The 25921-nt window shown below is 42.3% G+C and overlaps 1 protein-coding gene across 1 annotated transcript in view; it reads left to right on the top strand.

The window, feature by feature from the left end:
- The window catches only part of RASA2 (RAS p21 protein activator 2), a 108694-nt gene that overhangs the window by 23094 nt on the left and 59679 nt on the right, over window positions 1–25921 (top strand). The window contains exons 2-3 of the mRNA XM_063442302.1: window positions 1352–1469; window positions 12071–12174. Of these exons, the coding sequence (XP_063298372.1) occupies window positions 1352–1469; window positions 12071–12174 (222 nt within the window). The remainder of the gene's footprint in view (window positions 1–1351; window positions 1470–12070; window positions 12175–25921) is intronic.

The raw sequence follows: 25921 nt of genomic DNA, 5'->3' as shown, positions 1-25921 counted from the left end.
CACCTTTTTCACATATCCTTCCTAAGTCGATAGAAAACATAGAATGTGACGGCAGATAAGAACCATTCGGCCCATCTAGTCTGCCCAATTTTCCAAATACTTTCATTAGTCCCTGGCCTTATCTTATAGTTAGGATAGCCTTATGCCTATCCCACGCATGCTTAAACTCCATCACTGTGTTAACCTCTACCTCTTCAGCTGGAAGGCTATTCTATGCATCCACTACCCTCTCAGTAAAGTAATACTTCCTGATATTATTTTTAAACCTTTGCCCCTCTAATTTAAAACTATGTCCTCTTGTTGTGGTAGTTTTCCTTCTTTTAAATATACCCTCCTCCCGGTGTTGATTCCCTTTATAAATGTAAATGTTTTGTCATATCCCCCCTGTCTCATCTTTCCTCCTTTAACCTTTCCTGGTAAGTTTTGCCCTGTAATCCAACCAGTTTTGAAGGAACAATAGCTCACAAGTATATCTCAAACAATATACAGAAAATTTATAATATAAAAAGCAATGGTACTTGGCTTATAAAGATGTATGACAGCCTCCCTAGGTCGCTACCCAAACAAGCAACCTATATCATCTATAGTGTTGACCAGAAACAAAGAAGATTCAGGATATGGCTATATAAATCTACAGAGCAAACATAAAACAAAACATAGTGTGATATTGTTATAAAACACAATATTTCATGCGCAGCAATCTTTGCACTCACAGGATGTAAACGATAAAAGCGCTCTTAGGGTGCCTCTCCCGATGTGATGGGGGGCTAGCCGGTATTTCTGATCACCTCTGGATCCTTGTTTCACCAAAAGACATCCACAGGTCAGGGTTCAGTAGTAAAAAATATTTTTTTATTCAAATAAAAAGTGTAGTCACCATTTCAGCATAGGATATACTTTTTTGTTACTTATATCCTATGCTGAAATGGTGACTACACTTTTTATTTGAATAAAAAATTATTTTTTACTACTGAACCCTGACCTGTGGATGTCTTTTGGTGAAACAAGGATCCAGAGGTGATCAGAAATACCGGCTAGCCCCCATCACATCGGGAGAGGCACCCTAAGAGCGCTTTTATCGTTTACATCCTGTGAGTGCAAAGATTGCTGCGCATGAAATATTGTGTTTTATAACAATATCACACTATGTTTTGTTTTATGTTTTCTCTGTAGATTTATATAGCCATATCCTGAATCTTCTTTGTTTCTGGTCAACAGTTTTGAAGGAACAGCTGGATTCTATTTTAGAATCTACAGAGTTACACTTTATATTAGTATATTGACAAAAAAAAAAGTGTTGTTTTATTTTTCTTATAGTTTTAATTGTTCTCTTTTTCTTTAACTTTTGTAGGTGCAGCAAAGAATTTACTGCCTTATCCAGGACCAAACAAAATGAGAGACTGCTTCTGCACCGTGAATTTGGACCAAGAAGAAATCTTCAAAACAAAAGTGGTAGAGAAATCGTTAAAGTAAGTTCTTTGTACTTGCGTTTAATGGCTCGGGTTTACGTATTTATGTCATAGGCAGACCAACATGTAAGTAGTAATAGTAAAATAGAGAATGGTGGTGAGAGCACTCAAATTGAAAGACAGAAAAAAAATTAGATAATATTACCCACTTGTATGATACACTGACAAAAGGCAATCTTCACATCCAGGGTAGGTTCACTGCAGTTGTACAAGAAATGTCGGCTCATAAATACCTTTTCCTTTAGGGTCTCAGGCTTAACTGCCTCCTCTCTCTGTTAACAGCTGGGAGAGAGGAGGCAGTTAAGCCTGAGACCCTAAAGGAAAAGGTATTTATGAGCCGACATTTCTTGTACAACTGCAGTGAACCTACCCTGGATGTGAAGATTGCCTTTTGTCAGTGTATCATACAAGTGGGTAATATTATCTAATTTTTTTTCTGTCTTTCAATTTGAGTGCTCTCACCACCATTCTCTATTTTACTAATCGTGTTCTTTCTAGTGGTTTATTGTGGCCCACTAGGGTGATTGTAGCACCAGAGTGCAGATTATTTTTTCACCGCATACCTTTGTATTTTGTCTAATGTAAGTAGTAATAATGAGGTAAAGGAGATGGAAAGGGCATAATGTAATCTTTACCTCTGGCCAGCTTGTCAGTTCTCTCCAATTTACACTTTCCCCAAATCAACTTTACCACTGTTATCTTTAGTAACACTACAAGACCATACTTAATGCAATCAAGAACAACTTGACTTAGGTCATTGAGATGTGCAGAAAAACAAATAAATATCCGAGCACACGTAGGCTCTTCCGAAGATGCAGTCATATTAAAAGCATATTTAAGACACTATAAATATGCTTTATCCAAAAGGCTATGAGATAAATTCAGCTGCAGTGCTGTGAGGCCTGTACTATACTAAACTATGAATAAGCTCTAATTTACCAGGGAATTGCAAATTTTGGAGGAAAGTAGAACAACTGCTATATAGGCATTACATTTGTAATTTTGTGGTGCATTCCTAACAATGTACAGCTAGTCTGAATTTAATAATACCTAAATAAGTCACATGATTTACATTAAAGGGCCAGTATGAATAATTGATATGTATGTTTTATAAAATTAGCTTTTTTAAAAAAAGATTTTTTTTGGTTTGTTTTTGTTTAACACTAACGACAGTGAGAGTGTAGCCCTCACCAATTTAAGGTCAGGCTTCCATGATTTCGTCCTGGTTGCAAACGGCGATCCATCCTTGGATAAAATAAGACCTTTTTCTCATGGACAAAATCACTGCCAAGATTAGACACAGTATCCCGGCCTTTGAGAAAGAATGGCTCCTACGGGAAACATTTGGCAAATTAAGTTATCTCAGGCGGGTAGTATCCTGTAACTGAATCCTCTTTTTTTCCCCTTTATTGGTGCGTCATCTTCTCTCTTTTCTGTCTCCCCTTTTGTCTAATTTTTCTGTTCTTCTTTCGATAGGTCCTATGCAAAGCCATTAATTCAGATAATTGTGAAAAGGATGGTTGGGGACTCACACGCACAACTTATGTGCATTTAATGGTGCATCTTTTTCATTGGAGTTTACCAAAAAACTGCTTGCAAATCTCTTGGCTGAAGTCTGTGCAATCACTGCCCTCCTAAGCCAGCCCTGACTTTCTGTGGCTGTCCAATCACAGACCTTTCAGTGCAGCTCAGTGACAAGTGTATGCAAGTCATGTACTCCAACCCTCTTTTTTTTTTTTTTTTTTGCTTGAGTAATGCCTTATTAGGCATTATCATTTAGATTTCCCCCTTAAAATCCACTGGAAAAAGTTTTGAAATAAGCTTTTACTTACCTTAATCCAGCGCTGGGTGAAGCTCTCGGGGCTGCTTGACATGCCTCCTTGTGACATTATAGAGCCGGGGAATGGAGTTGGGATGGAGAGAAATCAGAATATATGTTGCCAGTGTGCAGTGCGTGCTGATGACAGACATAAAATATGCACAGCTTGAACAGAGTTCTAGACTGCCTTAGTCATGTGTGCCAGTGGTGTAACTAGCCCACATCACACAGTTGCACATAACTCTAGATGTGCAGTGTTTAACCCCTTAAGGACACATGACATGTCTGACACGTCATGATTCCCTTTTATTCCAGAAGTTTGGTCCTTAAGGGGTTAAAGCTGAAACACTGCACATTTAAACTCTTACCATCATGACCACTTCAAAAAGTAGAAGTGGTCATGGTGGTTGGAGGTAATCTTTTAAACGAACACTATAGGGTTAGGAACACGCACACATGTATTCCTGACCCTTCAGTGTTAAAAACTCTATCTAGCCCCTTTGCTCTCTAACCTTTATTCCGGTCTGTTGTTGCTGGCTCTGCGCCTGATCTGCCTCTAAGCCAAACACTGCCCTGGGCAATCAGCATCTCCTCATAGATGCATTGAATCAATGCATCTCTATGAGGAAAGTTTAGTGTCTCCATGCAGGGGGTGGAGTCACAGAATGTCTGTGTTGCACACTATGAAGCACTGCCCCAGGAAGCACCTCTAGTAGCCAGTAACCAGTGGAGGTATCCCTAGTCTGTAATGTAAACACTGCCCTTGCACTGAAAAGACAGTACTGCAAAAAGCCTGAAGGTAATGATTCTACTCACTAGAACAAATGCAATAAGCTGTAGTTGTTTTGGGGACCACAGTGTCCCTTTTTTTTTTTTTTTTTAATTCTTTATTTTTGATGCGCAAAGAATATACTGTAGAAGCTTGCATCGCCACAACAGCGGAACAGACAATAACATTTTCAAACATTTAAAGACAGTGACATGGCGTTGGAAGTGCGAGCACAATTTTTTTTTTTTTTCATGAGTACTTCATGCTAGTCATTGTTGTCTAGACTAAGTAGCGAATTGCGTGTGCCATTCCGAGGTAAATACTAGACAGGAATATAGGAGATAATCATTATATATCAATTAACAGTTGTTATAGAATGCTAAGCTAAATAGTAGGCAAAGCAAGACATAATAAAAGTTACGTTCTGGTTAAACCAATTTGCATTAGAGTTAGACATATCGGTAGGTTCATTATGTGTTTTGTATAAGAGTGTTGCCCCCCTCTGATCCCCAGGTGTTTGGGTGTATGTGGTTGCTTGCTGAGGCCTATTGTGTGTGTGTACGCGGGGTATGCCTATGTACAGTGATAAGTCTGCGGTGTTGTGTGTGGTGAGCCTTTAAAAATTGTGTGTGTGCTTCTCTGTTGGAGACTGCGGTCCTAGCTTCTGGGAGGCTGCCCCAGTATTGAGTCTCTCAACCTATACCCTGTTGGTTTGCGGTGGTTTCCCAGTGCGTTGGGCTGTGCTTCGTTCTCCGTGGTCCGGAGGCGTTGGGGTGAGGAGTTCCAAAGAGGGAAGTCGGCCCGCTTGGTGGGCAATGTGCAGTCCCGTTTGAGTGTCTCTGTGGTCGGTGCGTTTGTGGGCTGTTGTAGCGCCGGTATGGGTGGGCTACTGCTGCCATCGGTTTAGTTCCCCTGGAGCTCTGCGTTTGCAATCTTGCTCGTTGGGCCGCGCCGGTCCGGGGTCCGTGCTGGATCTCTGCGCGTGGGTGAGATGATTTTTGGCGCTTTACTGTAGTTGTCCCTCTTGCTTTGGTTGCTTGTTTTTTTTGGCTGCTCCCGCTCTCAGTGTGGCTCCAGGCCCCAGCTTTCGAGGTGGCTCGTCCCCTGTGTCTGCTCGGCCTGAAGGAGTAGTGCGGTGGATATGCTGTGACACGCTCTGGGGCTTTCCGTGGCATGCCCCGTGCGATATTTTCGAGTGGGGGCTCCTGCTCTGTGGGCCACTGGAGCGCCTCCAGCTTCTCCCAAAAGGAGCTGAATATGCCGTTGAGTCGTAGCTCTGTGGCCTTCCAGGCTGTGCACAGGGTTGCGTTGTGTGAGCCTTCCGCCATTTTGGAAGTTGCACTGTTGCCCTCCGAACTCGGTAAGCTTGTCGCTTGGGCGTCTCTTAATGTGGGGATCGTGTGGGGGTGGCCCGGGATAACCCCCGCCGGTCCAGAGGGGGGGGAACGAGGGCTCCAGGGCAGGATTCCAGCCGTATCCGGCGGCAGGAGAGCGGCCGTCTCTCCCGCGCCAGCCATGCTGGTAGGCCTCTCCAGGGTGGTCGGTGTGCGCCGATGCAGGTGTCGCTTAAAGGGTATCATTGTGTGCCGCTCGGTTACTCCTTTCCCCAGGAGGCCTTTCGTCGCTGTTTTAATAACTTTTCTGGGTTTTATTCTCGCTTTTTTGCCCCAGTATGCAGGAGCCGTCGCGGTGAGCGTCCTCTTGGCTCGGCTGTCAGGCCCCGCCCCCCCCACAGTGTCCTTTTACGTTTAGCTCCCCTGAGCTAAACAATAAGCAAATAACCTGTTGTCTGACAGCCGGGTGGGTGTAACAAGGTTACTTTATTAGAGGGCCATTTAAGCAAATAAGAAAACTATTAGGACCTCCAGTTGAAGCCTTGACAATTAGTGAATCTGAATATGCAGACTATAGTTTGTCAAAAGATGTCTTTTAAATGGAGTCTATATAAATATGTATTCCTAACACTATAGTGCCCTCTGTCCCCCCCCCCCCCCCCACCCCCCTCCCTGCACATAAAGGGTTAGAAATCCCTTTAGTCACTTACTGCGTTGTCCCTCCGTCTCCTCCGATGTCATTTCCTCATTGCTTTCTTATAAAGGTTTTCACTGATGCTGGATGTCCTCATGTAGAGCATGAGGACACCCATCATATTTTAATGGAGTCAAACTCTGTTAGAATCGAGGAAGCACCGCTAGTGGTTGTCTGATAGACAACTAGAGGCAGTCACTAGAGGCAGTCTTAGTCCTGCAAAGTAATCATTGCAGTTTCTAAAAAACGGCAATGTTTTACATTGCTGGACTAAGGGGAATAGGTACACTGCACCCAGATCACTTCAGTGAGATGAAGTGGTCTAGGTGCCTATAGTGTCTATAGTGTCTTTTTAAGGCTGTGGGGTATACATTTTGCTTAATTTTTAGTTAGAGACTTGTTTGCAGAACGTTTGTGGTTTTACTTAGAGACCCTCTGAGCACCAAAACTTAATAAAGCAGTTTGTGTATAGATCATGCCCCTGCAGTCTCACTGCCCAAGGCTCTGTCACTAAGGAGTTAAATCACTTTTGTTTTTGTTTATGCAGCCCTAGCCACACCTGTGCTGCATGTGACTCGCACAGCCTGCATGAAAACATGGTTTCAACAATTATCCCAATGTACAGCGCTACGGAATCTGATGGCGCTATATAAATAATAAAATAATAATAATTAGATCTTACAGCATAGTGTTTTATGTTATCGCCTGTTCTGTTAATTTAACTTTAATCACACATAGGAGGCTCCTGCAGGCTTGTGACAGAGAGAAATTCTAAATTAAAATTCACTGTGCGGACATGCTCTGCAACAGCTCCTGGAAAACCAGCACAAAAAAAATCAAATAACTCGGGATAAAGTGCGCTCACCCTCCTGTAAGTGTGCTCACTGGACCGGGGTGGCCGACCCGAACCCTAAGATGCCAAATCCGATGTCTGGGACAACCGGGTACCGCATCAGCGGATTGAGGCCTACCGAGGGAGGAGGCGGAGAAAGGCGGCCGCTTTCCCGCCAGACGCACACATCCAAAAGTAAGCTGGGAACACTACCCCCCCCCCCCCCCATGGACCGGTGGGGGACATCCCGGTCCCCGCCAGTCGGAGAACCCGGCACTCTCCGAACAAGCCTGCGGCCTCCACAAGCAGTACGGGGGCAGGGGCCTCCAAAATGGCGGACTCGCGCACCTCAACCCTGCGACTCAGACTCGAGCCTGCATGGTCGGACACTACTTGCCGATCCCCGGTAGAGTTGACCCCCACACGACTAAAGGGAAAGACACAGCCTGTGACGAACCGCACGCTCCACCAACCGCCCAAGAACACAGAGTAGCTCTACGACAAGCTATATGCCAATCTGTGGACTAAACTTTCGTCCCGAAGACAGGATGGCGATAAAAGAAGTGGAGGCATGGATCCGCCCGGCAACCCGGCGCCACATAGGCGGGACTCCCCCTCGCACCCCCAAAGCTGCCCCTAGACGGAGCAGAAAACGGAGACCTACACGGAGGGAAATAACGCCACAGTTTGTGGGCGCCAATACTCACATCCCCCTGCCTCAGAATGGGACTTACCAACAAGCACGACCTGCTTATCCCTCAGCGGCTCCAAACACTCTTTTCAAGCAAGGCGCTACCTCACGCGGGAGAGTGGACGGAGATCCCTCTCATGGCCCAGAAAGAAAGCATGCCCCGGTGGACGAGAGGTCCTACCACTGAGACCCCCACAACTGGACTTATTGCTGACACATTACCAGCACGCCCTTGATGACTGCTTGCCACGTACCGGCATGGGCTGAACGAGACTGGTGTGAGGACACATAACCCTCTTTACCCCTCACTTCATGTCTAAAATGTTGAAATATTTTGCTCCCCAGTATAGTCTCAATCGTAACCCACATTAGCTACTGACAATACCCTGGCACTAGAGAGGGGAATGGGGAGTAGTCAAATACATTTTATTATCGTGTTTTACCCTTCATGTCTAGCCAGCCTCTCTGAGTTATCTACATAAGTTCTATAGCTTAGACATGAAGAACTAGCCTATATTCCCTGGCTACCCAATTTCATCTTATTGTACTTTTACCCAGTGTAGCGCAATTAACCCACCAGCCTGTATCACAACAGACAACCGATTTACTAACACTGTTTCATGCGCGCACGTAAGCCTCATGTTGCCCTATAAAATTGTGCTGCACTATAAAAAGGTGCAATACACCTAGAATCATATGCACGACTTGTTGTGGTGAGCGCACACTTAGCCTAGCATGATTTACTGCAATGATTATATATTGTGCAAACTCCAAAGAAGCAAAGTGTTACTATATCCGAAACATGTATGGTTCGTATAATTATTTTATGTTTGACTAGCTTATGACACAACGTAAAAACCCACTATCCGGAAAGTTACAAGCGATGTTATTTCGTGTTATGTACTAAAATGCCTAAGCAACGTGAATATATACTGTTCATAACCTTATTTACCTTAAAAATGTGCTAGATCCACTGTCTACCCCTATGTTTACACTGTTTACCACGCGCTAGAGGACTGCCTTTGGGGTACCTCACAAGCGTCTGTTATAATTATATGCACAACTAAAATAAAGAATTAAAAAAAAAAAAAAAAATATTTCACTGTGCAATAAAGGAACTTTTAAACTAGATCTCTCTCTGCAGGAAATGTGTAGGGAGACTGTAGGTCACTTGTAGGGAGGCATGGCTAGGGCTGCATAAACAAAGTGTTTTAACTTCTAAATGGCAGAGAATTGAGCAGTGAGACTGCAGGGTCATGATCTATACGCTAAAGCTGTGTCATTTAGCTAAAGTTGTTTTTGTGCTTAGAGTGTCCCTTTAATTTGTTCATGTGGACTTTCTGTGAGTCTCTTTAATGTATTTTTGTCATTACATAAAAGGGATTGTAAGTCTATATTTCTGTCTTCTGATTTCTGTTCCCCTTTGCAACTTATTGTTTTCCTAGCATGTTTGTCAACAGTTATAACATAGCATGATTTTATTTGAAAACTACTGAAAGGTTTAATACTTTTTGATATTGTTAATGCACCTTCCGAACATAATGACCTCTACTGCTACTTGTGCTTATGGTGCAAGTAAGCTATGGATACGGTCTCGCTAATTTATGTCCAGAAGTTCTCAAGTGATTTGGCAAAACAGGATGATTCTCCTGCATCCAAAGCCCACCCCCTCAGCTGGAGGTTTCAGTTCTCCATTATGTGTCCAAGTATTTATATGGCGTGATGAATACAAATTAAGAAGGAGCAAGCTTTGAGTGCCAGGACAACGCTAAAAGTGAATAGTTTTTGGTTTGAAAAAGGCTTGGTGCCAATTAGTAAATTGGCCCATAACCTTTCTTTGCAGAGATTTCATTTGTTTGCCCATTTAAAGATAAGACAGGCTAGTAAGGAAGTGGATTTCCAAATGTATAACTATCTCTTTGTGGAAAATGCTGCATGATGACGTTGAAATTAAACTATATTTCTCTTTCTACCCCAGAAATTATTATTATTATTTTTCTCGCCATCAGAGAAATCTTCTCTCCTAAAAATTTTATAGTTATCTATAGGAATGTAAGACGTGGTTGTGAAAGGGCTTAAAGGACCAGTAAGGTCACTCAGGCCACTTCTCAGTGTAGTGGCCTGTGTGCAGCAGTCCTGTCAATTTAACCATTCAAGCTAAAACTTTGCCATTTTGCAGTTTACCTTGAAGGGTTAAACACACTTCTAGAGGTTGTTTCATTGATGCCCACTAGAGGCGCCTCCGCTGTACTATGTGGTTGTGGTTGAGATTAAAAATCTCAGATTTAGAGTAAATTGTATGGCTAGAGATACTACTCTACTGGAAATAACAGGGCCCCACTAAAAAGAGTCTGGCCTCTGATGAAGTGAGAGATTACTCACAAAACGCGTAAGGACAGGACACTTTTCAGCACTTACCGCAAATTGCTACACTACGCAAAGTAGTGGAACGCAAAGGGGAGAACAGTGACACGCATGCGGCACCTTACAGAGCCTCTGCTGTACTATCTGAGTAAAATTCCGTCACATGACATAGAAGCCTCCATTGAAAAGCATTGATTTGAGTTTTCTATGGGGAAGTTTGGATGTGCATACAATGCTCACTGTGCATGTGCATCAGTTCTCAGATGCTAGTCTAAGAGAAGCATTGAATTGGAACGCACAGAAGGAGGCCATGCGCCAAAGTAGCTGGTATTATTTTTATGAGACACACTGGTGTAGGGGAATCTATATAACTAGGGGCAAGTTTGTATTCCTAATAATGCTTTAGTGTTCCTTTAATGGTAGCCAGGCCTGCCTAAATTGTCTCTTTCACATTTGTGTGAAACTAACATTTTTACCCAAAATGATTACTCCAGAAAGCTAATTGAGGCCACTATAATGTTACAACCTAGGCTCCCCCAAATTATTAAAAATAATTTTAAATGGTGTGCATTCTATAATTTATGATCATGCATATTCAGCTGCTTTGAGATGCAATAAAAAAACCTTCTTAGAAATGTATGAATAGATATTGAGATGGCTGATTTTATTTGAAGATGCTATTTTGCAAACATGTAAAAATCGCAGTTAGTACAGATTGCAAAACAGGAAATCCCTACGTGTTCAATAATGACTTTGATATGGTCTTTGGGAATCTCAATCTATGTTGTCCTTTGTTATCAGAATGAAACCAAATGTATATTTGAAAAAGACAGACATAGTTGTTGTTGGTTTTTCCCTACCCCCAAATGAAAGCTGAATTGCAGGGAAAAAAAGCTACAAATGTCAGACTAAACTCTTACCTTATAGCGAAATATGAACTGGGTGTATAGTAAGGGCCTAACTCAATTTGAGCTTAAACAAAAAAATAGAGAAGAGATTTGAGAGAGAGTCCCCAACGACAGAAGTGGCGATGAGCCAAAATTTAAAACAATTACCACCACTAAAAATGTTGTTTTATTAGCTAGTACTAGAAATAAAATATAAAATCTTTATTAGTATCTGAAATACATCACACAAATTGTATATACATACACAAAAATAAATAAATTGAAAATAGTGAAAAAAGTGTGACAAAAGAATAAATAGAAAATAGAAACTTAAAAAGGATTCTAAATGAGTCAGTAGGAGCAGATTCTAGAGTCACGTGTAACTTGCAATGAGTCTATGTAATGATTAAAATCCCTTATTCTGTCGCAAGTTGCAAGCTATACTGTAGCTACATATTTCAGCTAAATAGTGAGACAAGTGGATACATTTGGTATTCTTGCGGAAAAAAAAATGCAGTTTTTCAAGTATGAATTTTCCAATTCAGTTGTAATTGGAGTCTACAGCCTCTCCCATCAGGCCTTCTTTAGTAAATATTGACGCTTTAATTCTGTTCAATATGTTCAGTTCAGTTTCATGAAGTCCTTATGGTTTATGACGTTGATACACTATGTCAAAGGGTTCCACAAGAAAAATGAATTGTGTGAACCCTTGGCCTAGGGACACCTCTAGGGGCTACTCCTGAGATGGCCACTGAGTGTGCTTCCTGGGGCATTGCTGCACAATGTTCAGTGACGTTCAGTGTCTCAACCCTCTGCATGGAGATACTGAACTTTCCTCATAGAGATGCACTAATTAAATGCATCTCTATGAGGAGATACTGATTGGCCAGAGTGGTATTTGGCTCGCCTCCCGGCCCGCATTCTTAACAATCTCAGCCAATCCAATGCTTTCCTATGGGAAAATTAAATGAATGGAGGTCCGCATCTTCATTTCATTAGGTATGTAAGTTAATAAATTTGGTTCAGGAAACTTTTTTTTTTTTTTAGGGGGTGGGGGAGGGGGGGTTATACATTGTTGGTAGAGTTTGGTTTTATTTGGGGTTTGGTTTTATTGTGTTTTAATGCTTCTCCATACGATGTGTCATTTTATGTGTTTATAAATACACAAGTGTGAATGTATATGAACTGAATATATTTATATTTTTCCACAGCCCTTTATATGGTGAAGATTTTTACTTTGAAATTCCAAGAACGTTCCACAACCTCTCCTTTTATATCTATGATAAGACTGTTTTACAGCGAGATCTTCGGATAGGTAAGCAGCAACTTTGTGATTTCTCTGGAAGATTTTCAGTTTCTTGATTTAACAAAACTTTCTACTGCACATTTAGTAACTGTGATTTGATAGAAAGGGTGGACTAGATAAACTGGGTTATAAACTTGGTCACTGAGATCCCCCCGTAATCTTTAAAGAAATTAGAAATGCCCTATTCCTAATGTCAAGAAAACCACTTCGGTGACAAGTAAGTCTGTAACACCAAGACACGTGTCCAGTAAGTATCTTAAGCAACACAGTTACTATGATATGCTGTCGTATTTACAACCTACAGTGAAGTACCTTCCGTGACTATTACTTACTGGGCACTTAGGGCATGATGTTTGTTTTTATCTTAGTTTAACCTAACTTTTTTTTTTATTGTGTGTGTGTGTGTGTTTTTTTTTTCTTTTTTTTCTCATTCAGTGAAAATGTTTATTGGTACAAACTCATAAACAATAGAGATAAAAAGTCATTGTAAAATTGTCACAGAGTATTGAGACATTAATGAAAACATATGTCACATAGTATGTAACGTGTTAGCGTGTGGATCCATATGAGCGTGCAGTTTGAAACAAGGTATGTTGGTTACTACTAACTCAATTGTTTAGTAAGTTGATTGCTCGTTGGCAGATGGACTAAAGGGGGGAAATATTAGGAAGAGAAAAAATAAAATAAAAATAGAACTAACCAAGAGGCCCATGATAATGTGCGTTGCATTCAATCCGTCTGTGTTGAAGAATAAAATGGTATTGAGGGATTAGAGGGTGTGGGTGATACAGTAGTGAGAATGTGTTGGGGGTGAGGATTGAGTGCATAATATCTCAAATGTGGTAAGTGCTCTAGAAGCTGATATCAGATTCGGTATTTGTTTGAGTATACGGACCAGTTGGTGGTATCCGAATCTTCTCATCAAGTCCCGAGACTCAAGTGTAGGCAGTTCTGAGTGTGGGATGATGTTACCATTTGCTAGCAAGTGTTGTAGCCTGCAGGGTGATGGCAGTCCAGTCCAGTAGATATCCTCCTCCAGACGGTCCGGGTTGTAGCTATTGTGGGGTGACCCCTTCCTTGCCCAGTCGTAGGTCTTGAGGGTTACCAAGGAAGCGTATGTAAGGGCAACGCTAAGACCCTTGCTTCTATAGCGATCCAAAGTTTATCCTGTGGTGCTAGTGACCATTCGATGATACACTGTAGGTGGATAGTTTGATGGTATTTGACTAGATCAGGGTGTCCCAAGCCACCCTGTGGTTTGGGTGTTGTTAAAATTCCGTATTTATTTCTGGCTGTTCGGTTATGCCATACGTAGTTTGTGAACGCTCTGCGTGTCTGAGTTAAAAACGTCTGGGGGGCGAAGATCGGTAGCGTCTGTAACAAGTATAGGAAGCGTGTGAGCACATTAATTTTAAGAAAGCTTACTCTTCCAAGCCAGGTGATATGGGGTTGTTTTGTTTTTTAATTTTTTAATTGAATTTATTTTTACACATTTGATGGTTTTCCTCCATTCTGTTATTAATGGTGTTTCCCTCCGTTAAAAAATATTTAATATTTGCGGGGGGTGGGGCCGGGCAGCCATGCCGACAGGCTGCAAATCACTTGGGCTCCTGAGGAAAAACTAAATACTGGGGTATATACCCACCCTACCCGACTTGTACCAACCCGGGGGTCCATGGCACGAAGCTCTGGAGTGTCCCGGTGCAGCTGGAGCACCCGACCGTGGGTGGCTCTGGGTCCTGGTGAGAGACTCTGGGGCTCGAAGATGGAGGCCTACCCGGGCGGGGAGTGGGGAGGACGGCCGCTGCCTTGCTCTCCGTCTCGATCTCCTAATGTCGACCTGGCTCCTTCCCGGTCCCTTTCCCCCCCCCCTGTGGGCCGGGTGGGTCATCCCGGTCCCCATCAGGTGGGCTAACGCCTTGCACACGTTGCCTGGGCGGCCTGAAGCCGCAGAAGAAAGGCTCCCACGCGGTGGCACCAAAATGGCAATGCAATGCAGCGCATGGAACAAGCCCGAAGACAGGCAGAAACCCCTACAGCCTCCATCTACCTGCCCATGCCAAAGAGATCACCTCCGACTATGCATGCCTTACCACTGATCGGGGCTGGCAGGACACACAGGGACAACATCCTCATCCACCGACCATGCAGGGCTACAATCCTTGTCTGAAAGCGAAGGTCTGTGAAGCTAGACACCTCGACCCACACAGCAACCGGGAGGCTATGAAGGGAGCTTGGGGGACCTGCAGGGACTCTCCCCACAACTAAGCACAGACTGCATTCCCATTGCCTCTCACTTTGTGCCCGGTTGGAGCTGGCGGTGACCCCAGCCATCCACACTAAAACCTCTGTGTGCATACCCGCGTACCAGCAGGGAAGGAAATTCCACAGAGATCCGCAGACACTCTGACCTGCAGGGGGTCCCAAGAAAGTAAAGGACTCAGAGGTGTTCTACGAGGACTCATTAAATGCCGGAAAAAAGGACACTGCTTACCATCCTCTCTGACGAAGAAGCTGACAGGTACCCCAGCTCCTTACGACAGACGACAACTAAAGCAGAAGCTACTGGCCCAGTTGCTGATGGCCGTAACGACATGGTCTCTGGCTATGGGTACAACCAAACGGACATGTCCACCACTGGTACTATAGGTGAGGCTGCAGTTAGCAATGGTATTGAGGCCCTAGCGTAGACCACAACTTAGCAAGCCTCAACCTGCCTGGTGGTATATCTCCCTATTTAAATTATTATTATTATTATTATTATTGCCATTTATATAGCGCCAACAGATTCCGTAGCGCTTTACAATATTTTGAGAGGGGGGGATGTAACAATAAATAAGACAATTTCAAGAAAACTTACAGGAATAATAGGTTGAAGAGGACCCTGCTCAAATGAGCTTACAGTCTATAGGAGGTGGGGTATTAGAAACATTAGGATAGGAAATATCAAGTAGGAGTGAAGCAGAGCTGGAGGAGAGAGCAAAGCACTATCCCATAGGAGAGCAAGAGACAGGTATGTAAGGGAGAGATTACTCTGGGAGGCCATACGCTTTCCTGAAGAGATGGGATTTAAGGCCCTTCTTAAATGATTGAAGACTAGGGGAGAGTCTGATGGCAGTAGGCAAGTTATTCCATAGGAGAGGAGCCGCCCGTGAGAGGTCCTGCAAGCGTGAGTTGGCCGTACGGGTGCGAGCAGCGGTCAGGAGGTGGTCGCGGGCAGAGCGGAGGGTACGAGGAGGGGCATACCTCTGGATCAGTGAAGAGATATAAGAGGGGCTGGAATTGTTCAGTGCTTTAAATGTATGGGTTAGCACTTTGAATTGACTCCTATAGGATACAGGGAGCCAATGTAAGGACTGGCAGAGGGGCGAGGTGTGAGGGGACCGACTGGATAGGAAAATCAGTCTAGCTGCAGCATTCATTACAGACTGTAGCGGGGCAGTACGGCTTTTGGGGAGACCAATCAGGAGAGGGTTACAGTAATCCATGCGGGAAATTACTAGAGCATGGACAAGCTCCTTGGTAGCATCTTGCGTAAGAAAGGGGCGGATGCGGGCTATGTTTTTGAGTTGGAACCTACAGGACTTGGCAACAAACTGGATGTGAGACTCAAAGGTGAGACCAGAGTCAAGTATGACGCCAAGACAGCGCGCTTGTAGGGATGGACTCATGTGGATATCACTGACTTGAAGGGAGAGTGAGAGAGGAGGATCAGTATTAGGAGGAGGAAAGACAAGGAGTTCAGTTTTAGAGAGGTTAAGTTTGAGAAAGCGTGACAACATCCAGTCAGAGATGGAAGAGAGGCAAGCAGTGACACGTTGCAGGACGGCCGGGGAGAGGTCCGGTGAGGAGAGGTATATCTGAGTGTCATCAGCGTACAGGTGGTAGTTGAATCCAAAAGAGGCAATAAGTTTTCCAAGAAAGGCAGTATAAAGAGAAAATAGAAGGGGACCAAGGACAGAGCCTTGGGGAACTCCAACCGAGACAGGACGAGGGGAGGAGGTATCATTAGAAAAAGAGACACTGAATAAGCGTTGGGATAGATAAGAGGAAAACCAAGAGAGGACAGAGTCACAGAGACCGAGTGATTGAAGAGTTTGAAGGAGGAGAGCATGATCAACTGTGTCAAAGGCAGCAGAGAGGTCAAGGAGAATTAATATGGAGTAGTGACCTTTGGATTTAGTGGAGATTAGGTCATTAGTCACTTTGATAAGAGCGGTCTCAGTAGAGTGGAGAGGGCGGAAGCCAGACTGAAGAGGGTCAAGGAGAGAGTTGGAATTAAGGAAGTGAGACACACGGGTAAAGACAAGTCTTTCCAAAAGCTTTGATGAGTAAGGGAGCAGGGATATGGGACGATAGTTAGAGGGGGAGGACGGGTCAAGAGATGTTTTTTTCAGGATAGGTATTACAGTGGCATGTTTAAGGTCAGCAGGAACAGTGCCAGAAGAGAGAGAGCAGTTAAAGATGTGTGTTAGGATAGGCACAAGACAAGGGGAGAGAGATCTGATGAGGTGAGATGGGACAGGATCAAGTGGGCAAGTGGTGGGGCGAGAGGAATGGAGAAGTGCAGCCACCTCTTGTTCAGTAGCTGGGGAGAAAGTCTGAAGGGTAGGGAAAGCATGATTTATGTGTGGTTGAGAAAGAGAACGGCAAGGAGGGGAGAATTGTTTCCTTAGCTGTTCAATCTTGTCAGTAAAGTAATATGCAAAGCTATCAGCTGTAAGGTTAGTTTGGGGGGTGGCCACAGCAGGGCGGAGAAGGGAATTAAAAGTGTCAAAGAGACGTCTGGGATTGCGGGAGCATGAACTAATGAGAGAGGAAAAGTAGGACTGTTTGGCGAGGGCAAGGGCTGCGCTGTACGAAAGCAACATGAATCTATACTCACCTTACGTTAAGCTATTGTTCCATATAAGCATAAGTCTGCATAACTACAATTTATTCACTTGCGTAATGTAAGCTAGATCTAAAGCAAACCTATATTGAAACGTCCTGAAACATTAGCCTGAATAACCAATCCCTCCCCCCCCCCCCCCCGCTTCCAGTTTCTCTTGAAAAAAAGCTGATCACAAGCAATGTGCAGGGTAGCTAAGTAACTAAAATGTAATCGCGAGCTTAAAAAAAAAGGAAAAATGTGCATTTCTTTTATGTGACATGACACTGTACAACTGCATGTATATCTTGGTTGGCTCTGCTGTCGTGGCATAGTGGACCGTATTGTATTTTCTCTGCACGGAAAAATAAAGAATTTAAAAAAAAATAATTAATATTTGCATACAAATAATTTCATTATATTGTCTGTTGGGGTTTTTCTTTTCTTAAGTTAGTAATATTTGTAATATATATAAGATTTTTTTAAAAATCATTTTTATTTGATTTTATAAAAGCGTTTACATACAAGGTATGATCATGTAGAACATTGACATAGAAAAACAGATTTATTTTTTTCCCAGTTGTGTTACATGATTATAAGCATACAAGTACTGGTGGCATGTATCTTTTGATGACTTATACGTTTAGATACACATGCATATTTTAAATAAATCTTTCTTTTACATGTATAAATAAAACAGTCCACTACCTTGATTGTATTGGTGTATTGTCTACTATTTATCAGGCACTGTGGTGTGTGTATCAGAATTTGATTATGGGTTTACAAAACATCTAGGTAATTGCTTCTTCCTTCGCTTCTATCATATTACTAGCTATACCTCTATCAGTAATGCATTAGTCTATCAGTAATGCATTTAGTTGAGAGGATATTATCAGCATCCCGTATAAAGGCGTTAATTGTTTTTTTATGTTTAACCACACACTCACCTTAATCAGTCCAGACTAAAGAAGTAGTGTGTGTGTTGTGCACTACCTATGCTTGATTGAAATAAAAGTTGTTTCTCCCATGTTCCCACTGGGGGAGGGCAAATTGCTAGTATTGTCAACGTTTAATTTGCAAGACTTTTCAGTAAAAACACTCATCGTGGCTTTTACAAAGGGCTTGTCCATTCAGATTTTGAATGTTGAAGGCTAGAAAGGAAGACTTTCCCCACCCCCTTCTTTTACTATTTCTCTTGCTCTTAACTATGACACATGTTTAAGATGAGTGGGCACCACTGAGGGGAGTCCTGAGTGAGAAATGTGTATTATTTTACAAACCACAAGATAACATTATGTAATTGTCATTTAAAGACACTGAAAAGAAGTTTTACATATAGATTGATAATGGTCACCGCATTGGAACAAATCAAAAAGAAGATGATGAGCACAATTGTGAAAGACTGTGAGAAAGAAAATGTAAAGAGAACCTTAATAACTATAGAAATTGTCTGAATATATACATATATTTATTTGGTCCCTTACTTCAATGTAGGCTGCCGATGACCTGTATCAGGAGAAAGATACTTGTCTGTCCCTTTCACAATATAATTATACTCCTGCAATGTAAAACAAACCTGTCCTCTGATGCTTTTCCTAGAGAATCTTGGATTCATTGCTTCTCATAAAAGCATTTCATTGGAGGAGCGTGGTGCTTGCCACACATGTGCTTCTCATTGACAATGAGCTATTTAGATTAAAGAGACACTATGCACAACAATCAACTTTTGAACCAGTTTGGTGTACAGATCATACCCCTGCAGTTTAATCGCTCGATATTCTGCCATTTAGGAGTTAAATCACCTTTGTTCCTGTCCATGCAGCTCTTGCCACACCTGCTCTGGCTGTGACTGACACAGCCTGTATGGAAAAAAAAAAAGTTTTATTTTCATTCAGATGTTAACTCACTTTAGTTTTATCTCCTGCTCTGTAAATTGAACTTTAATCACCCACAACATTTTTCCACCTACGCGGTAGAAATAAAAGATCTTTAAACATTACATGCATCTTTACAGGAAGTGTTTAGAAAGACTGTATGGGTGTCATTTAGGGGTGTGTGACTAAGGCTGCATAAACAAAGTAATTTAGCTCCTAAATGGCAGAGAATTGAGCAGCAAGTCTGAAGGGGTGTGATCTATACACCAAAACTGCTTCATTAAAGGGATACTATAGTGCCAGGAATACAAAGCTGTCTTCTTGGCACTATTGCTCCACCTGCCTATCCCCTCCCTTGCACCCTCCGTATGGTCAGTGGCCTTGTAGTGCTTGTCATCTTTGGTGATCCAGAGGGTCCCTGGGGTTGACCACCTGTAGGCAATGCCTGCTATTTGGAGTTGCTTAGTGATTGGATGCATACTTTTGCACCATAGCACTACTTATGTCCTGAAAGGAGAGTCTGCATTCTTCGAACTCAAAAGGAGTCTTTCCTTGTATTGCTGCCATTAGCCCCAATTTGTCAGACGTTGATTGGCATCTTAGTATGATGTCTTGCGGAGCTGTGTTAGGTGCTTGCAGGGATTTGGCTATCCTGTACACTCTGTCAAACTGAAATGTTTTGGCTTGTCTGGTCGGTAGGAGTGCGGCCACTAGGCGCCTGATGAAGTGTGGCAGTTCTTCCAGCAGCACTGACTCCTGTACCCCTCTGATCGTGACGTTTTTGCGTCGCCATCTGTCGTCCAGGATGGCGACGTGTCTAGACACTTGGGAGGATTGTAGTTGTTGTACCTTCTCCCCCAGATTTTGGAAGCTCTCCCTCAGTCCCTTAACGTCCACCTCAATCGCCTGAGTGCGTGCAGTCACTGCGTGCACATCTATTTTTAGTACTGCCAGATTTGCTACCCACATCTGTCTGAGGTCCTGTCAGCATTGCCTGTATATCTTTTTTGAGGCTGGGGTGCTGGCTTCTGTTAGCCGTGTGTGTGCAGGGTGTTGGGGACTGAGGGGAGGGCTGTCCTGTGGTTCCCCTTTCTCTGAGGGCAGTGGCGAGGCATCGCGGGGGGTCGGGGTCCGCACTACGCCTGGTGTCTGCAGCATTTGGCCTATGTTGCGCTGCGGTTTCGGGGGGTGTGGGAGATGTTTTTGAGACCTGCGTCCCATCTCACCTGAACTTTGTGTGTAGGGGTGGCAATCGTCCAGGTCTGGTATATTCCATGGCCAGTGTTCTCCAGCTACGGCCCGTTGCTGCCCTCCCGCCCGGTAGGCCTTGCCGCCTCGGCGTCAAGTTTTGGAGCGGGGCGTCAGGAAAAACGGCATCAGCGGTATTCGTGGGATACTGCGGAGTCTGTGGCAGAGTGTGTGGCCAAAATTGATGCGGGATGCCCCCAATTTTGTCGGATTGCGGTGGGTTATGCAGGAGCTCTGGGAGAGTGCATCTGTTCCAGGATGGTGTCAGGCTCCGCCCCCTCATTATTATTATTATTATTATTATTATTTTTTTTTTTTATATATATATTTTTTTTTTGCTACTTCAGCTAGGTTTGATTTACAAATCCTCAAGTAGTTTGTAGAGTTCTGTGGTTTCTCTGGTGTGTGGGGATGTATAATTTGCTATGTGCTCTATTTGGTTTCAGTCAAGATCCATGCGATTTTAAGTTTCATTTCTCCCCCTCTGCGGTATTTTGTTGTGTGTACGTCAAAACAAAAAATTGTTCCTTCTGCATGTGCTTTTATCAATCATAATGCATCTCTGTGCTATTGCATACTCTGTCTTGAGCCCAGATGTCCCACCAGTATGGCACTGATGCCACTTCATTTCAGCCTGCTGAGCCTCTGAATTTAGGCTTGGAAGTCTTCTTTTCTGCTCTTGATCTGCCCATCCAGTCTGTTACAGGTGATGTGGTAGGGAGAGATTACAAAATAACATCTAGTGCAGTAGATTTGGGCTCCCTTCATCATCCTCCTGGGTGTTTTAAGCATCATCACTGTCAGAAATTCAGCCAAATGGAGTGTCCAACAGTTTTGCAGTAGGCCTGAGCTGGAGCATTTTTTTCAGAGGTATTTATAAGAATAATATGTTTCACATTCAGATAGTACTAGTAAAGGCATCCAGCTCTCTTCAGAATACTTTTCATTGATATTGGAAGAATTGGATGGTAAATTACTCAAAAGTGCATGGGAACTACAGCGAAACACAGATTGTGCAGTTTAATCCAGCACAAATAAAAATTTTAGGTGGAAAATTGTAAATGACATTAAACCTGAACAAAGTGGGTTTGTCTCTCACAATGTTAGAAACTAAGACAAAACGAGTAGGGTTATTGACCCCATTGGGAATTCCATGCGTTTCGTAGTAAGTTTACACATTTTGCTCTATGTTTGTTCAGCTATTTTGGTGTGATATTTCAAATTCACATTAAATTCCAATCAATTCACACTTAAATGAGTAACCCTTTCAGGTGGTAAATAGGGTTGTTATTATTTCGGCTTACATTTTGCCAAATCTTCAAAGTTCTCTATTTAGTAACTGAACCCCCGAAGTTTACGATAAATTTGTGCAATGCATACATGTGACCTTATCACAGTATTCAGGATGCAACTACAGTCAGAATAAATAAATAAATACATATGCAAATACAGTGAATAATATGTTAAAACAATAGCTAATGCCAAATGCAACATGCTTGCATTCATTGATCCAGAGATCTAAAATAAAATAATAGAATTATTGTGTCACAAGATTGATCACCTTAGGTGATAGACGGATTGTAGGGGATTCAGTTTGTTCTGAGCCCTGCTGAATAGAATTAAGGATGTGGTTGTGGTATATTCTCTAGTTCTGATATTACAGTCTGTGTTTTTTTTATGTTTTGTCATAGTGCTTAGATTTATGAAGGCAAGGAGGAGGGGAACACAGTAAGCAAGTAATCCAGTAGTAGTACTGTTCTGAATATGTAGTGTAAAAAGATATAGGTAAAAATTGCTAACTCACCTTTTTTGTGAGCTAGTCAGTACTCAAATAAGAAGGCTCCTGGTACAATCCTTTGTGTAAATTGGTGTCACGGTTGGTTGTAACTTATTTTTGGTACTGGGGATATGCTATATGCTAAAAAATAGTCTCTTTTCATGGTGCCCTCCGAGTTCTAGTTAATATTTTTGCATAGAGACTTAAGCAGGAAAAGACTTGAGCAGGGATAGTGTTTTTATGCAGTAAACCATAAAAGTTAATTTTATTTAGATGGTAAAATTTCCCATGAAATGACAAAAAGGTTCCTGGTTGTCTTCAAAATCCATTTTGCTGAATGTAGTCCTCCCTAGGCTTACATAGCTTGTTAGTTACTCTCTGTTTGCGTAGTTTGTTAGTTACTGCTTTTGGTCGTTCTGATCTTACTGTGATATCTGAAGCAAGGCGTTGATTTACAGATAGTAGGATATCTGCCCAATTTAGATTGAGTCTGGTGGTGTATTGCCGCAAAGGAAATAAAAATGTGTGGTTGCTAAATAGAGGTAATTGATGAGTCTAAAAGGTAGAAATGGTAGTTACACAGTAGGACTGTAACTGTTTACATAAGCCATACCATTCTTTCGGCTATTTGAAGCGGTCTGGGTACAGTGTCTCTATTGTCCTTAGTGCTGCAATGTTAAACATGGCAGTTCCAGAGAAACTACAGTGCTTACATTGCAGCACTAAGTCTGCCTCGAGTGACTGTGTCCCAGGCGCTTCCTGCATCCAAACGGAGCTTTGGTTCGGTATTCGACGCTGGCCGTCCTCACGCTCTGCATGAGGACATCCAGCGTCCGATTTTTCCCCTTAGGAAAGCATTGATTCAATGCTTTCCTTTGGGGAGGTCTAATGCGCACACGGCTTATGCTGCGCATGGGCATTAGCACCTGCTCGTCGTTGGGCAGAGGGGGAGGCGGAGCCATGACACAGCGCTAAGGGACATCAGCACTGTGATCAGGTAAGTAAATAAAGGGGCGCGGGAGGGGGGGTCGGGGGAGAGAGAGCTATAGTGTCAGGGATACAGCTTTGTATTTCTGGCACTTAAGTATCCCTATAATGGAGCACCCCATTAAAAACCATAAACATGATTTGCTAGATATACCCCCCCACTTCTTCCCAACACAGACATTCTATGGCTGTCCAATCAGAGACTTCTCATTGAGAGGTATTTGGAAGCCAGGTGGTGTAGTCAGTTCCCTGCACCTCCATGGAAATAAACTGCCAGGAAGTAATAGGGGAGGTGTAATGAGTTTCATATATAAATGTGCAGATTTGTAATGAAATTGTCACCTTTTTTATGCTGTGAAAAAGGATACACTTTTCACAGATAAAGCATTTCAGCAAGCTGAAGTGCTTTGTTTTTTTAAAGGAACACTCCAGAGCCCTAAAGCACTATATACTACTTTATGAAAGTGTGTCCTATCTTTTTCATTTTTTACACTTTCTAACTTTCACAATCAGGGCAGAGGAAATGCATAATCAAAATGACAGAGGTAGTATTAAGTTTATTATTCATAAAAGGTTAAATAAATGCGTCGGTGGTGAATTAATTGATATAAATAATGCATAGTAATAATGCCTCCATAATATGCCTCCATCCACTCAGATCTGCTGTGCACAAGCACCCTGTAATTCAGTATCTCCTCCCTCTGCATGCAGACACTGAACTTTCCTCATAGAGATTCATTGATTCAATTCATCTCTATGAGGAGATGCTGATTGGCCAGGGCTGTGTTTGAATCATGCTGGCTCTGCCCCTGATCTGCCTCGTTGTCAGTCTCAGCCAATCCTATGGGGATTGGATCAGGCTATCACATGTCAGCAGACTGCTTGTTTTTCTGAGTCCAACACCATGCAGATTTACAGCTTCAGGCTTGAATACTGTAAGATTTTTACTATATTTATGGAGGCATGAGGAACCAGGAGGGCTAGATGGTGGTGTTAACACTATAGGGGTCAGGAATACATGTTTGTGTTCCTGACCCTATAGTGATCCTTTAAAAATAAAAATGCATATTTCTATAGCTTTAGTCACAAGCGAGGGGGGGGGGGGGGAAGAAATGGAAGTAAATAGATAATAAAGATATAACCTCGAGAAAGCCATGTCCCTTTTTTATTTATTTTTAAACCGTGCCGTACATTGTGTATGGAGTAGTAAATCGCATGGGTATTGTACAAGCGTATGCCAATCAAAATTAAGCTATTGCAGTTCATGCAATATAGGATGGTTGAGTAAATATGGATTGAAATTTCATAGTGCCTGTATGTGTGCTGTAAAAGTAAAGTAAAGCAAAGCCAAGGTTATTTTCTATTCTGTGAACTGTAAGGAATTCACCAGAGAATTGCACATTTTAAGGCAGGCCTGTCCAACCTGCGGCCCCCAGATGTTGCTGAACTACAACTCCCATGAGTCTTTCAATGAAACAGATAGCCAGGGAATCATGGGAGTTGTAGTTCAGCGACATCTGGGGGGCCGCAGGTTGGACAGCCCTGTTTTAAGGCAAAGTATCCAGATTGGGGGGAAAAGCCATTTGTTTCCAGAACGCTATTTTGGTCTTATAGTTAAAACAAACACAAAATAGATCATTGTCCTGTCTTCCGAGATGCATTTTGCTGTATCCCAAACTGCTGTATTTAAAAAAATTAAATGATTAAAAAAAACACAACATAGTGGTTGTTCTTGTTTAATTTAGTTTTAGAAATGTATGTTTATTTTAATTTGGCGCAGTAACTGTACACTGATAAAATATTTTTCCTATCAGACTTGGAGCTCCAGTGTCGCTGTACTGTGAGAGGTGATATCCATATTGAAATGTAGGAGCTAGATTGGAAGGCACTTGTAAATCTGTGATGATCTTTAAGCTAAATAATTTCTATATATTTTAAAGTTATATGTTAATTCTAAATATGTATTTGTTGTCTTTTTTTGGGAGCGCTCCAAAGAAGAAAAAAACATCTTTGTCATCCAGTCTTAATGTGAGGAAGGTGTGGTGAATCCTGTAAAAAAAAAAAAAAAAAAATTAATAAAAAAAATACCCAAAAATTTAAAACGTCTGTAAAAGGCCCTTGCATTAAAAGCCTGCATTGTTTTAGTTCTGAATCGTGTGAGTTGAGAATGTCATACAGATATACATATGGTTTCAGATTATCAGAGAAGACAACTAACTATAAGTCTTATGTTTTAGTTATGTCTGTACGCTCTTTGTTTTTAATTTTTTTTTTTACGTGGATACTTTTAAAATCTAAATGTGTGTATTTGAGGGATTTTGTAGCTTCATCTGATTTGGCACATCATGAGTTGCTTGTAATAGCACCATATACTACATTTCTTTTCTTTGCGAAACACATCCCAATGATGCTTGGTCTTTACTCCCCTCCACTTAGGGACCACAGAATTATCTAGTGGAAATCCAAGACCTGAGGGAAGCAGGATACTTCTGAACTGTACTTCGAACTGTGTGAAACTCCATCTTTCATCTGAGAGGGTTCTCACTGATTCCAATTGGTATTGCAATTCCTGCTGAGCAATGCAATCTTTGTTTAGAGCCTTTGCCGCCAATTTAAATTGCTCTGTAGATATTGTTCTAAAACGATTGCCAGTAGGTCTGAGAAGTCTGGATAGCTCACCCGACTTCCTGAATCATACGGGTATTATTTACCATCATTCTACTAGTCTCCAGTTCCATTATAATCAGGACCATTATAGGTCTATTACAAAAGCTGCACATATTTCTTTAATACATTGTTGGTAATAATGATCAAGTCTGAAAAGTTAGTTAGCCACCTCCCCTGGCTGAAATTCAATTTCCCTACTACACACTTAATGAGAATTTTTGTTTTTTCCCTTTACCTAGTTGCACAGTGTGTTTAATTTAGCATTTATTATCTCCTGCTTTATTAATCAAACTTTAAGCATACACAGGAGGCTGTTGCATGCTATTAACAGAG

The sequence above is a fragment of the Pelobates fuscus genome, chromosome 2 (genome assembly GCF_036172605.1).
Source record: "Pelobates fuscus isolate aPelFus1 chromosome 2, aPelFus1.pri, whole genome shotgun sequence".
In the NCBI taxonomy this organism is placed as follows: domain Eukaryota; kingdom Metazoa; phylum Chordata; class Amphibia; order Anura; family Pelobatidae; genus Pelobates; species Pelobates fuscus.
Note: the sequence above shows the minus strand (reverse complement) of the source record. Positions and strands in the feature narration are given on the sequence as shown.